At 44.8% G+C, this 15309-nt stretch overlaps 1 protein-coding gene across 2 annotated transcripts in view; it reads left to right on the forward strand.

The window, feature by feature from the left end:
* EFHC2 (EF-hand domain containing 2) overlaps window positions 1–15309 on the forward strand; it is an 82516-nt gene that overhangs the window by 55673 nt on the left and 11534 nt on the right. For both annotated transcript variants that reach the window (XM_044283593.1, XM_044283592.1), the window contains exons 11-12: window positions 186–319; window positions 12211–12408. In XM_044283593.1, the coding sequence (XP_044139528.1) occupies window positions 186–319; window positions 12211–12408 (332 nt within the window). The remainder of the gene's footprint in view (window positions 1–185; window positions 320–12210; window positions 12409–15309) is intronic.

Here is a 15309-nt window from a genome sequence, read left to right on the forward strand (position 1 = left end):
GATTAGTGGTGAGTTATAGTAATCGAGACGGAATGGATCAGGACAACAATGAGAGTTTTTGTTGTTTCCACTAAAATTTCGGCTTCTCGGCGAATCAAATTTTTCCTGAAATTAGGATAGAAGTTAATTCATTTGGCTTCGATTCGCTCAATGTAACCATCTTGATTTTTCTCATTTTTTCTTAGTTCCCTATGGCTGACATTTCTTCAATCCTAAGTAAACTAAGAAGCATTGGCGAATCAAACTCCAGAGAAATAAAGCAACATTTTGTGGCTAAGGATCCAAGAAACAGGGATGAGATGACGTATGAAACATTTCGGTACGGAATGTGAATGTGAAACATGGTTGTGTGATCCTCAGGTGTGCTATATTTGTCACTCTGTAAAGGAGTCTGTCACAGAAATGCTTTTACTGTATGTGTGATGACTTCATGGTGACCAGAAAGGTGTCAGAGGTTACACTTGGCTCTCTCTGGTTTCCACCATCTCTCTATTTAGAATACAGCGCTTAGTGGTCTGATCTATCAGCATGATTTAGGAAGCCATGGGATAAGTGAATCCCCCTCCACACACCATCGGCTTGTTCTTGAGTGTATTCACAGCTGCACTTCCTAAGCACATAACTATAACTCTTGTTTTTTGCAGGAGACATAACACTTGACATTCCATGTATATATCAAGATGTCAACACTTAATGTTTGACCAACTACTGACACTTGTTGCTATGTCTCCTTATAACACTCGGTGTCACAGTCTGTACAGAAACCTGTATAAGTGTACTTGTTTTCTTTATAAGGGTCCATTCACGCGAATTCGTAAAACATGGGTACCGGCCGTATGCGCTAACGCACACGGCCAGCCCTATGTCCGTGATTTTGGACAAGAATAGGACATGCTCTTTTTTATTTTGCGGGGCAGTGGAATGGAACTACGGATGCGGACAGCACATGGTGTGCTGTCTGCATCTTTTGTTGCAGAACATATTCAGACCCAGAAATACAGTCATCTCAGTGGACCCATAGCTGTATAATAGTTATTGAAATGCAGTGTGTTTTTTCTATTTAAAGGGGTTTCCTGGGGAAGTAATAAAAAAATGAATGGGCCACAAATGAGTAAAAGTAGAAAATAATCCATGCTCACCGATTCCCCCTGCTAGTGTGGTGCACAATGACAGAATCCAGCCTTAATAGATATAATTGAATGTAGTGGGTTGAAGGGAACAATTACAGGTCCAGCTACAATATAACCCTTAGTAGTAAATAATCTTTATTAATATTCATACAGCACATAAAAAGTCCTATAATGTCCATGCACAAGGTGTCCACCAATAAAATCGATAGGGGGATAAATAACCCTAGTAATAATCCTACAGCTAGGCACTGTGCCCAGGGGCGACTCCGAATGGTGGAGACCCCCCGTCCTCGAACCTTCCTGGCAACTCCTAGTTCACCCTACAGTATACGGGCTAGGTAATAACCGTATTAGTGGACAGAATTGGGCATGGACAGAAAGGATATCCCCTAAATGCACAGTGTATACTGCCCTATCGGTGAGGATACCAACAGGTACACGGTGCAACTGACTACAAGACAAAAACAAAACAAAAACGACACCTAAGAAGATACATAATAGAGACACAGACGTATCTGTGCTCAACCCCAACGCGTTTCCCCCACGGTGTGGGATCATCATGGGGCAAACGGATATTGTAAAATGATTACAGTGATGGATGTCCAGCAGAGAGAGGCCCAAACTGGGACCGCCCCAATACACCTGCAGGACAAACCAAGGTGTCAAGTGACGGTCAAGAGAGGATGTCAGGTGACTGTCATAAACAAGATTTAAAAGGTTGGACCAGATGACCTTACTGGGAGGAACGAAGGGAGGAAGGGAACAGGCATCGACCGTGAAGATGTATGGGATGCGCTAATATAGATATAATGGAACCCCACTGGAAATCTGTAGGTAAAGAGGAGAGAAACATACACATGTATATCTATATACGTATATATCTATCAGACACCAACATAGATTAAGTGAGGGACCATCACCAAGACGAGGGGCCTCATTAAAGAGGGTCACTCACTGTGTCTAGAAGAAGTACAAATACATATGGATGTGCCCCCACTCTTGAACAGGGCCAGCGTCCGCCTTGTCGATACAATATCGCCAAGTGATGTAGCATGAAAACCGATACACTTAAGACAATTCAGACTGTCCCTGAGAGTCATGAGGCCATTCTTCCTGCATAACTGTTAGTGCCGGCAGATTGCTTTTCCTCCCATAGTGGATAACTTCTCCCAGGGTTGGACCCTGGGAGAAGTTATCCACTATGGGAGGAAAAGCAATCTGCCGGCACTAACAGTTATGCAGGAAGAATGGCCTCATGACTCTCAGGGACAGTCTGAATTGTCTTAAGTGTATCGGTTTTCATGCTACATCACTTGGCGATATTGTATCGACAAGGCGGACGCTGGCCCTGTTCAAGAGTGGGGGCTCATCCATATGTATTTGTACTTCTTCTGGACACAGTGAGTGACCCTCTTTAATGAGGCCCCTCGTCTTGGTGATGGTCCCTCACTTAATCTATCTTGGTGTCTGATAGATATATACGTATATAGATATACATGTGTATGTTTCTCTCCTCTTTACCTACAGATTTCCAGTGGGGTTCCATTATATCTATATTAGCGCGTCCCATACATCTTCACGGTCGATGCCTGTTCCCTTCCTCCCTTCGTTCCTCCCAGTAAGGTCATCTGGTCCAACCTTTTAAATCTTGTTTATGACAGTCACCTGACATCCTCTCTTGACCGTCACTTGACACCTTGGTTTGTCCTGCAGGTGTATCGGGGCGGTCCCAGTTTGGGCCTCTCTCTGCTGGACATCCATCACTGTAATCATTTTACAATATCCGTTTGCCCCCTGATGATCCCACACCGTGGGAGAAACGCGTTGGGGTTGAGCACAGATACGTCTGTGTCTCTATTAGGTATCTTCTTAGGTGTCGTTTTTGTTTTGTTTTTGTCTTGTAGTCAGTTGCACTGTGTACCTGTTGGTATCCTCACCGATAGGGCAGTATACACTGTGTATTTAGGGGATATCCTTTCTGTCCATGCCCAATTCTGTCCACTAATACGGTTATTACCAGCCCGTATACTGTAGGGTGAACTAGGAGTTGCCAGGAAGGTTCGAGGACGGGGGGTATCCACCATTAGGAGTCGCCCCTGGGCACAGTGCCTAGCTGTAGGATTATTACTAGGGTTATTTATCCCCCTATCGATTTTATTGGTGGACACCTTGTGCATGGACATTATAGGACTTTTTATGTGCTGTATGAATATTAATAAAGATTATTTACTACTAAGGGTTATATTGTAGCTGGACCTGTGGTGCACAATGTTCTTCACTACCTGGTCCCAGCTTGATGCTCTCCAGATGTTAGGAAAGGCCCAATCGGCCTATTATAGGCTGAGACGCATCGCCCCTATAGCCTATTGGCCTTTCCCAACGGTTTTAATGTCTCAAGTCAGGACTAGGAAGTGAAGGGCACCGGACACTGGACTGGACAAGGTGGGTATGTTTTATTCTTTATTTTTAACCCTTGTGTCCCATTTCAGAAATTATAATACTATTCATAATGTGCAGAACATGCATTATAAAATTAAATTAAAGTAGTTATCAAGTCACACAATCATCCCACTTGCTCCTCTTTTTCATGGCCCTGTGCCTTTTTTGTTTTATCCCTTTGGGGTAGTACAGCACTTACAAATAGATAGGAACACCCATAAAGCCCACATAACCATCACCACTCCCACCGATCAGCTGTTTGAATGGGACAAAGCTGCAGTACCCAGCACCGCCACTAGTATCAGTACTGTATTTGGAAATGCAAACCAGTGTCTGGACCATTGTAAGAGGTTGTATGCCCATTTGTCTCTGTCCTTTCAATGAGTTTTACAGAAAACTACAATAGGATAGACCATAAATGTGTGATTGGTGGAAAAGAGAGAGATAGAGTGCTACTCTGTGTTTATCGACAATACATAAGTGTTGCTTGGGGGGCACTCTTTCTCATTATAGAGAGCACCTAATGCGCATAATATGTGTGCAGAGTATTGTAGGCCAGGCAATGCCCCTCTGGGTTTCTGGGAAAGATATTCAAATTAACTTTCCTAAGCCAGCAGATGTTAGACATGATCATTTGCATATGACCATGTATCGTCCATGTACGATACGCTTTAGAAATGACAAAAACACATAAATGCTTTATTGCTGTTTTGCCTTCTCTCTTCATGTATACATAGCCCTCAATGAGCACTATGCAGCAGCCATGCCTCTTCCTCTATTGGGCGCGACAATCACAAGATTGCTAGGTGTCTCCAGGCACAGCAGAGTTGCTGGTTCTTAGAAGATCAAGATCAACTTTCCCCGCGACAAGTTCTATGACAGGGGTTGTTTTTGCCTCTCACTGGTGCTCCTATGGATGCCCCAGGTACAGTGAAAAGTGCAAAATAAAAAAATGAGAAAACATAAATGTATTCTATGGCCTCTTAGAGGACATATTATGTACCACAAATATATTTTTAAGAAAATATTTAATACAATACAGGTAATGGGGAAAAAAATACTCGCACCAACTGAAACTGCTGCCATAGCTGCCCTGCTCACCCAAGAGAACCGACCCACAGAAATTAGGAAACACGTTTTAATACTTTATTTTGTTTTCAATTTTCAAATGTAAAGAATAAAGTTATATTTTGAAATGAAATCCAAAGAAAACTAAAAAATGAAATAAATTATTTCTCTAGAAAGTGTAATAATAAACAGTTTTAGGTATCACCGAAAAATGGCACAAAATTATACTGGTAGACTAACAGGTAGCAAAATTTAAACCACCTGGTGCAATAATTCACAAAAATTTGGTCGATGAGGCCTTATCAGGGCAGATCATTACTGAGTTAAAGGGGAGTGATGAACACCTGCAGAAGGAAAAATTCTCTAATATATTGACTATACCAGTTCACCTCATAAACCATATGGCCAGCGGCAAAATCAATCATCCATATGGTGGCATGATCATGTCCTAGCAGTCATAACATACCCATGTCAACACATTATCTGTGCCCACCCATGTATGTTCAGAGCGTCATGTGTGAATGTGCCCCATGGATAAACTTGAAATAATACTGTTAAAAACTCTTTTGGTTGTTAATGCAATGCTTTGCAACTTTTTTAAACAACACCCACGTGAAGTGATTGTAATGAAGACCGCTTCTGAAACCTTTGACGATCTGCTGTTACTGGATGAAGTTTCAACCTGTCATACCATTTCCATTGCAAAGTGTCCTGGTAGGGCATATTATACTGGGTTGTCTAAGTGAGATAACCCCTTTAACCCCTTAGTGACCACCTATATACCTTTTTACTGCGGTCACTAAGGGGGTTTAGGCTAGACTACTGCCTTTTTACCGCTGCATTGCCCAAGCACTGCACGGGTCTTCTTCTCACATGAGAGCCAGGCTTCTGCTGTAATGGTTTGGACTGGCAGAAGCAACGATCCGGGCTATTTAACCCCTTAGATGCCACGGTCAATAACCACCTAAGTAGTTTAGAGGTAGGGAGCTACCCCTGCCTCCCATTGGCACCCAGTGAATTAGATCTTGGGGTGCTTCTTGTCTTTGCATGGCAGCCTGGGGCCTAATGAAGGCCCTAGACCTGCATGCAGTGCATGCCAGAGAGATGCAGCCCGCTGGTGTCTGTCAGTATAGCGCTAACAGTATACTACTTGTGGGACTAGTAAATAGTCCAAAAAAAGTAGGAAATATTTTTTATTTCATAAAACCTTTTTTAAGTTAAAACATACACTTTTTTCAATTGAAAAAAAAAAGCTTTTCAATGGAACAATTGCAAAAATAAAATCTCCTCCACATATTTGTTTTTGCCGTGTCAGCTTGATCACTAAGGCACGAGACAGACTGGTCACTAAGGGGTCAATGTAAAAAAAGATGTTGTCTTAGGACTGTGGTTAGTGAGTACAGAACCTATAATGCAAAGGAACAGCTAAAATATTTATATACGTGTTCTCCAGTTTGCCTCTTTAGTATGGCTTTGTATGCAATATGAATATACAGTATCAGGGTATAATTAGAAAAGGCTGGTGTCACGTCCTTTGGTGTGCGCCATGACACGGTTGCCGCGCATGCTGTTTCCAGTGGCAACGTTTTGTGGTTGCAGCATGTAGGTGCCTCCTCCTTTCTCCTGGGGGCCTTCCCTGTCTGGTGCCGGAGGGGTTAATTATCTAGCTGGTGGGGATTTAGGTGTGTCCTGGGTGTGGCCACTAGGTTTATATTGCCTGTAGCCTGTTGGCTGGGTTCAGTTTTCCTCCAGCCTTGCTGTGTGCTGGAGCTGTGCTCCTGCCCGGCCTCTACCATCTGCCCAGTGCTTGAGGGCCACCTTGTGGAACATCAAGGTCACCATGATGTCTCCCCTATGTTCCTGTTGTTCACCTTCCCTTAACTACCCTTGCATATGTTTGGTGTTGTTTATTTATGGGGGGTTGTTGTCTTGTCTAGTTGTCGTTACATGTCTGGTCTGTTGGTGTCTATAGTCCAGCATGTTTGCTAGACATGTTCCTTGTGCAGTGTGCCTCTGGAAGGTGGTCTCAGGGATCCCCGGAGGGGGAACCACAAGCCTTTATGCAATGCTGCCTGGGGCCGCCATGCATCTTGATGCATGGGGGTCCAGTTAGTAACTGGTGTGCTGGATACCTGGGTGTGGTTGTTTGTACTGTGTCCTGTATGGTGTGTGGGCACCAGTACTCATGCTCAGGTTCCAGTCGGTGTTGCTGCGGAAGGTAAGTGTGCTGTATGGTGTACTTACCTGCTGATCCAGTTACTGTATACAGTCTCTTCTCTTTTTAATTGCAGCTAGGCCGGTGGAGACTCCTGTTCATCTGTGTCTGGAATGAACAGGTCCTCTTTGCCCTTTTTTTTATTTGAGGAATAATCAGGGCGACTCAATGGTCTTAGGTTTCCTAATTATGAGACGTCCTACCATCCAGGTCCGCTCATACGGTGAGGAGTTAGGGCGAGGATTAGGGATGCTTTAGGAGGTGACCTGCTTCCTTATCCCAGCCTCTTGCCTAGTTGTTTTCCCATCTGCTCCCCATTGTACGGTGGGGTTTTCCCCCCACTCCCCACCGTGACAGCTGGGCCCTATAGCAAATTTTGCAATGGGCCCACCTGAGCGACTTCCCCACAACCCCCCCTCCACCTGCAGCTTAACGAGACTGCCCATGCTCACCATACAAACTCCCTCTGACGTAGTCATGTAAAAAATATTAAAATAAAATGCTTACTAGCACTGGACAGGAGAGTCAAGAGTTTAAGTACAGTATTCTGCCTGGGCCCTGTAGTGCCCTCCTAATGGCAGAATACTCGCTTAGTTCCCCTTCACAGTAATTATGACCCATGTGTGCCCCTACACAGTAGTCATGCACCCTTAGAGCCCCCACACAGTAGAATACCCCTTAGTGCCCAAACACAGTAAAATGCCCCCTTAGTGGCCCCACACAATAGTCTTACTCCTTTATTGCCTCCCTTACATGGTAAAAAGCCCCTATAGATAAAAAAAAAAAGTAATTCTCACCTAGCCTGGTTCCCCCGATGAATGGAGCTGATCATGCTCTTCCTAGCAAGTGAAATGCAATGATATCATCGAGCCTGCTGAGCTGAGCAGGAGAGCACACAGGCCGTGGACAGGCCAAGAGATGATCCTTGGCCCATGCGCAATGATATCTCTGCATCGTGCCTGGTCACAGTCTAGAGAATTAGGCCCGGGCCATGATGGATGACAGACACAGCAGTCAGACTCAGGCCTGAGTCTGGCTGCCATGTCTGTCATCCATAAAAGCCTGGGCCACCATGCTACTGCAGAACCCATAGCAGCCACCATGACTGCTATGGCGATATTTCCACCCTAGTACAGTATTAGTTTTATATAGACGATTTGAACATTGCAGATGATGAATCCGTTATTATCAAGATTACATAAAAGTGTCTATTGATGCAGGTGGCCCAGCCGTTCTCTGACGTTATGTCTGCCCTCATTTGAATGGTTTAAACAGATTTCATGATTAGTTACAGCGGCTGCTACGCTATGAAGCCATGATACAGATGGAAACATCTGCCAACCTAGATAGTTTTGAAGGTTAAATGCATTCAATTTCAAAGTAGCTGCAGTTTGACAATCCATACTGGGGAACACTGGGACCGCTAATTGTATAAATGATTCCGAGCACCCCAATGGTATAAGGGGAGAAAATCTGAGTGACGGATAGTCACACCGTCCCTCAAGACTGGCCATGATTTGCAATTGGCAGTTCTCATAGGCTTGACTTTGCCAACAAAACAAATAAGGGGAAGAGAAAGAGAGAAAATACCACATGCGTTGTCAGCTGTGGCTATGATGTCATGTAACAATAGTTTTTGTGTTAAATATGGTATGTGCAGCAAATATTTGGCTGGGTCACGTCTTGTCTTCTGGGTGGTAGTACAGCGCTCTTGAATAGCTCTCATATTCATCTTCAACTGACTATTGTACTTGTACAGATATTCTAAATTCAACTTGGCTCAGATACAAAGATAGCTTCCTCTTTTAAGTAACCAGCTTTCTTTTTCGGCCCTTCCTTGGCATCCTGAGTGCATTGTGAGACACACATTGTGCTCTGCTCAAGTATCAGTGTGAGAAGTTTGCATGCAAGGTGGAAGAGAACATCGTGTTCCATGGATGCTTCAGTCAGATTCCAGGCGGGCATTCGTTTTTTCTTTTGTAAAGAAGACATAATTGATAGGGTAGGACGAGAGCATGTGCACTCATGGCGTACATACTGTACACACTTGATTAGAGCCAATTAAAATATGAAGCTTGTCAGAACCCTTGAGTGTGTAAGGAACATCCTTTATACTTTTAAAATAGAGTTAGGTTTCTGGGACATGTAATGAAAATGGGGTCCCCAATTCAGATGGGCCTCTTCTTCTCTTCTAAGGTCAGTGTGAAAGAGAACTCAGTTTTCCCATACCACGTTTCACTATAAGGAACCTTGATGGCTCATCTCTTTTGCAAATAAGCACTAGCCTCTTCTGTGCTACTGGGACTTGTGTAGCTTTCATGTAAAGGGATCAGTCAAATCCACATGCGTTTGATCATTAAAGGGGTTTTCTGGGATTTTAATATAAATTACCTATCCTCAGGATATGTCATCAATATCAGATTTGTGGCGGTCTGACAACGGGCACCCCCCACCGATCAGCGGGTTGAAGGGAAGGCTGTGCTCAGTGCAAACGCAGCCTTCCCTTGTTTGTTTACTTGCTCGCCATCGACAATGCAGTGGTGAGCAGGTGTAACTACAAGCCGTACCATTCATTTCAATGAGACGGCTTGTTCCTGTTCTAGAGAAGTGAATGAAGTGAAGTGAATTGTAGTTACACCTGCTCACCACTGCGCTGTCGACGGCGAGCAGGTAAACAAACAAGGGAAAGCTGCACTCGCATGGAACATGGCCTTCCCTTCAACCAGCTGATCGTGGGGGTGCCAGGTGTCGGACCTGAGGATAGGTCATAAATATTAAAATCCCGGAAAACCCCTTTTAACAACCAAATATGAAGGAAACTGGCTCCAGGTTTAGGCCACCTATGTCTTATACAAGGTATTAGGGCAAAATAAGCACAGGCTTCACCTGTACCATAGCTACTGAAACTAGTATGGGCCTCATGGAGGGTGGGCTTCCTAACTCAGGTTGGTCCCATCCTGAAAAGCCATGTATCTCTGGATAAGGTATTCCTGATTCTGCATGTGCAACCAAGTGTGAAGGAAACTGGTTCCACGTTTATGTCACTTATGTCTTATATAAGGTCTTGGGGTGAATAAGAACTGGCTTCTCCTGTACATAGTTACATAGTTAATACGGTTAAAAAAAGACAAACGTCCATCAAGTTCAACCAAAAGGATAGGTGGGGACGCGAATCCCAGAAGGAAGTGGGACTCTACACGTTTTCATAAGCATTTCTTTTTTTTTACTTTTAAGAATTCGTCTAAACCCTTTTTGAAACTGTACCATAGCTACTGGGGCTAGCATGGTCTTTATTATGGGTGATCTCCCTAGCTTAGGTTGGCCCCATCCTGAAAGACCATGTCAATCTGTGCATTTATCCCTAATGCTGCATGAACTGGATTATTAGCAACCGAGGGTGAGAGTAACTGGCTCAAGGTTTATACCATCTATTTCTTATACAAGGGATTGGGGCAAAATATGTGTTGGCTGCTAAGCTGAGCTCAGTTATGATTTTTTTTCTTAAAGGGCATCTGTCAGCAGATTTATACCTATATGCGATTGGAAATGAAGGCGTCTGTGTTGGATCCATGTTCATATGTGACCGCGTTGCTCGGTAAAAGAACCTCTCGGAGCAACTAGGGCAGTGGTGGCGAACCTATGGCACGGGTGCCAGGGGCGGCACTCAGGGCCCTCTTTGTGGGCACCCACACCCTGGATAAAGTCTATGGTGTACCAATATGCCTTAGACTTCTCCTGCCATTCATCAGCGCAGGCGCGCTATAAACAGCACAGGCAGAGCACTGAATGCAGGCAGGATATTATAGCTAAGTGATAAAGTACATGGAGGATATACTATACTGGACTGTGGTATTCAGGTTACATTGCCGTGTTGGCACTTTGCGATAAATAAGTGGGTTGTGGGTTGCAGTTTGGGCACTCGGTCTGTAAAAGGTTCGCCATCACTGAACTAGGGCATTGCTGTAACACCTAGAGGCTATGCTCTCTCTGCAACTGCTGTGCCTCCTCCACTTTGAGGCCTAGTTCACACTAACGTATGGCTTTTTCAGTGTTTTGCGGTCCGTTTTTCACGGATCCGTTTTCCGTTTTTTGTTTCCGTTGTGTTTCCGTTTCTGTTCCATTTTTCCGTTCCGTTTTTCCGTATGCCATGTACCGTATACAGTAATTACATAGAAAAAATTGGGCTGGGCATAACATTTTCAATAGATGGCTCAGAAAAAACGGAACGGATACGGAAGACATACGGATGCATTTCCGTATGTGTTCCGTTTTTTTTTGCGGACCCATTGACTTTAATGGAGCCACGGAACGTGATTTGCGGGCAATAATAGGACATGTTCTATCTTTCAACGGAACGGAAAAACGGAAATACGGAAACGGAATGCATACGGAGTACATTCCATTTTTTTTGCGGAACCATTGAAATGATTGGTTCCGTATACGGAACACAAAAAAACGGCCCGTACACTCTCAAAAAAAACGTTTGTGTGAACTAGACCTGACAGGGACAGGTATGATGAGGTTTTCACTGCCTGGCCCTGTCAATCAAAGTGGAGAGGGTGCAGCACTTCTTTCTTTTTACTAAATATATTGCCAGCAATAAACCATGTGCTGTTCATCCGATAAGTGCATTATTTGAGTGTTAGCAGCTGCTTTTTCTGGTATTGTACGATTTTCCTTTCTTTTTGAGAAGTGTGCATGTGTGTGTTCCTGTCTGTGTGATCGCCTCTATTGAAATCAATGATTTATTGGTACGTTTGCGTAATCTCTGACCATAAAGACCTCCCTTCTTCTTACAAAGATAAATTATTTTGTTGTGAGAAAATAGTTATCTAGTTAATCAGCTAGGTTTTCTTTAAATCCCAAGTGGCCCATTCATTGCCATACATGAGTATTTCCAGCTTGTGATGGGTAAAATACCCCTGGCTACATTCTATTCTGTTCTGTTCTATTTAGAGCTTTCGTATGCTCTATGCATCACGCATACTGTTTCACTTTCTTGCCAATTAACAGAGACATGTTTGTAAAGTGTCTAAGAAAGGCAGAATACCCAAAGGAAACCGATGAGAACATGAAATGTCCATACAGGTGGTTCTATAATGAAATATGGAAACTTGTTATGGAATTGTTGTAGTCCGCATTATAAACAACATTTGTTAGATAAGTATTAAATACATTGAAGGTTCCTTCCTGATTTCTGACTGGTGTATAAAACACTCGTCCTTTTGTTTTAAGATAGTCCTTGAAATCCCTGGATACTTTTAATTTTTTTCTAAAATACGTTACCGGTTCCTTCCTCCTACATGTAATTTTTCTGCTTTAATTAAATATAAAGTCATGATTTCATTTTACTTCCAGGAATGTCATGGTGGAAATTTGTGATAGAAATCTCACAGAACATGAAATAATGACTGTTGGACGCCACTACAGTGCTCAAGAGAAGCTAGAAGTTGACTTAGGTCTTCTGATGGCTGTAGTCCAAGAACATCTGAAGAAAAAGTCATTTGAAAATTTTTGCAAACTCTATGATGCCTTTATATATAATGACCGTGAAAGGTAAAATCAAAATCATTTATTTTCCATCCAAGTTATACAGTCACTTGAGTGAATCCATGACATCAAAATAGAACTTAAACAACAAAACAAACTCTAACTAAACAGTATTGTCACCTCACTAGGTACTTGGTCAACACACTCAATCAGTCTCTCTGCAGTCAGCAGGTCATGCAGCTTCAGCTCCACTGAATGGGGCACTCAGCCCTGTATTTATTCCCCCTACACATCAAGCATTTCTGCTGCTTGGGGTGAAAAATTTAAATGGACCCCTCCCCTTCCCCCCCCCTGCCGAATCGATCTAACCCTTCCCCTCCAGTCCTACTGTTTAAATAAGAACTCCGACCCCAAAAAAATGTCTCTTACCTTTTAGGAAGGTAGACTTTACTGAATGTAATTTTCTTACCATTGTCTGTATTTGTGAGTTATAACCTCCCTTCTGATCCTCAGCTATGTCATGTAACCAGCAATCAGAGTCTCCAAATAACACGACATCTTATGTGTGATCAGGAAGCCAGTTTCTCTATGTATTCCTATAGGAGCCTCATTCTAAGTCTCATACAGTAGGAATGAATAGAGACGTAACTGACATCCTGTCCTGTGTCAGTTGGAGATCAGAGAAGTTGGTCACACTTTCTAGCAGGTGAAAGAATAAACATTTTGCCGGGCGTTCTACTTTAAGACATACTCGAAAAACGTTACATACAGTGCTATGAAACATACAGAACAATACAACACCACATATCTCTTACATCCGAAGCGGGGGGCAGCGTTTGAAGTTATTTTAGACAGTTTGGTCACCTGTTACTAGAAGTATACTATTGAATGAATCGTATAGGTAGCACAGGGAGAAAGTAAGAGTGAGTTGCAGCAGGGATCTGACGCCGCTCGCCACAAACCTGTAGCTACTTTATTACACTGGGAAGTCAGTGCCAGTTGTATCAGCCATCAGTCAGTGCCACCCGCCACCAGTCACAGTGCCATCAGTCTCAGCACTATCAGTCAGTGCCAGCAGTCATTGCCAGCCGTCTCAGCCACCAGTCACAGTGCCCGCAATCCCAGTCACCGGTCAGTGCCAGCTGTCTCAGCCATCAGTCAGTGCCAGCCGTCTCAGCCATCAGTCAGTGCCACCAGCCACAGCCACCAGTCACAGTGCCAGCAGTCTCAGCACCACCAGTCAGTGCCAGCCATCTCAGCAATTAGCTGGAGTCAACAGTCTCAGCATTACTAGACAGTGCCATCCATCTCAGCCACCAGTCACAGTGCCAGCAGTCTCAGCACCATTAGTCAGTGCCAGTCGTCTCAGCCATTAGCCGCAGTCAACAGTCTCAGCATCACCAGTCACAGTGCCTGCAGTCTCAGCCACCATTCAGTGTCATTCGTCTTAGCATTCAGCCAGTGCCACCAGCCACAGCCACCAGTCACAGTGCCTGCAGTCTCAGCACCACCAGTCAGTGCCAGCCGTTTCAGCAATTAGCCACAGTCAACAGACGCAGTCTCAGCACCACCAGTCATTGCCAGCAGTCAGTGCCAGTCGTCTGAGCCACCAGTCAGTGCGAGTTGTCTCAGCCACCAGTCAGTGCCAGCCGTCTCAGCCACCAGTCACAATGCCTGCAGTCTCAGCCACCAGTCACAATGCCTGCAGTCTCAGCCACCAGTCACAATGCCTGCAGTCTCAGCCACCAGTCACAATGCCTGCAGTCACAGCCACCAGTCAAAATGCCTGCAGTCACAGCCACCAGTCAGAATGCCTGCAGTCACAGCCACCAGTCAGAATGCCTGCAGTCACAGCCACCAGTCACAATGCCTGCAGTCACAGCCACCAGTCACAATGCCTGCAGTCACAGCCACCAGTCACAGTGCCCGCAGTCTCAGCCACCAGTCACAGTGCCTGCAGTCTCAGCCACCAGTCAGTGTCAGTCATCTTAGCAATCAGTCAATGCCACAAGCCACAGCCACCAGTCACAGCGCTATTAGTCTCAGCACTACCAGTCAGTGCCAGCCGTCTCAGCAATTAGACGCAGTCAACAGTCTCAGCCACAGCCGCAGTCTCAGCACCACCAGTCAGTGCCAGCCATCTCAGCCCCCAGTCACAGTGCCCGCAGTCTCAGCCACCAGTCAGTGCCAGTCATCTCAGCCACTAGTCAGTGCCAGTCATCTCAGCCACCAGTCAGTGCCAGCCATCTCAGCCATTAGCTGCAGTCAACAGTCTCAGCCACAGCTGCAGTCTCAGCACCAACAGTCAGTGCCAGCAGTTTTATCCACAAGTCACAGTGCCTGCAGTCTCAGCCACCAGTCAGTGTCAGTTGTCTTAGCCACCAGTCAGTGCCACCAGCCACCAGTCAGTGCCAGCCACCTCAGCAATTAGCCCCAGTCAGCAGTCTCAGCACCACCAGTGTCAGCAATCAGTGTCAGCCGTCTCAGACACCAGTTACAGTGCCAGTCTCAGCCACCAGTCAGTGCCAGTCATCTCAGCCACCAGTCAGTGCAAGCCGTCTCAGCCACCAGTCAGTGCCAGCTGTCTCAGCCATCAGTCAGTGCCACCAGCCCCAGCCACCAGTCACAGTGCCAGCAGTCTCAGCAATTAGCCGCAGTCAACAGTCTCAGCTACAGCCGCAGTCTCAGCACCACCAGTCAGTGCCCGCCATCTCAGCCACCAGTTACAGTGCCTGCAGTCTCAGCCACGAGTCAGTGTCAGCTGTCTCAGCTATTTAATATAGACTGTTCCTACTAATGTTTATGCACTGCTGTTCTAGTGTCCTTTATTATAGCGGGCTTAATGTCTAGCAATCAATAATATGTCTAATAATACCACACTGTACCATAACTAATAATACAAAGCATTGTACCCCAAATATAAATAATATCATGCAATGTATCCCCCAAAAAAGCCCCCTAAAAATA

The sequence above is a fragment of the Bufo gargarizans genome, chromosome 3, assembly GCF_014858855.1.
Source record: "Bufo gargarizans isolate SCDJY-AF-19 chromosome 3, ASM1485885v1, whole genome shotgun sequence".
NCBI classification, from domain to species: domain Eukaryota; kingdom Metazoa; phylum Chordata; class Amphibia; order Anura; family Bufonidae; genus Bufo; species Bufo gargarizans.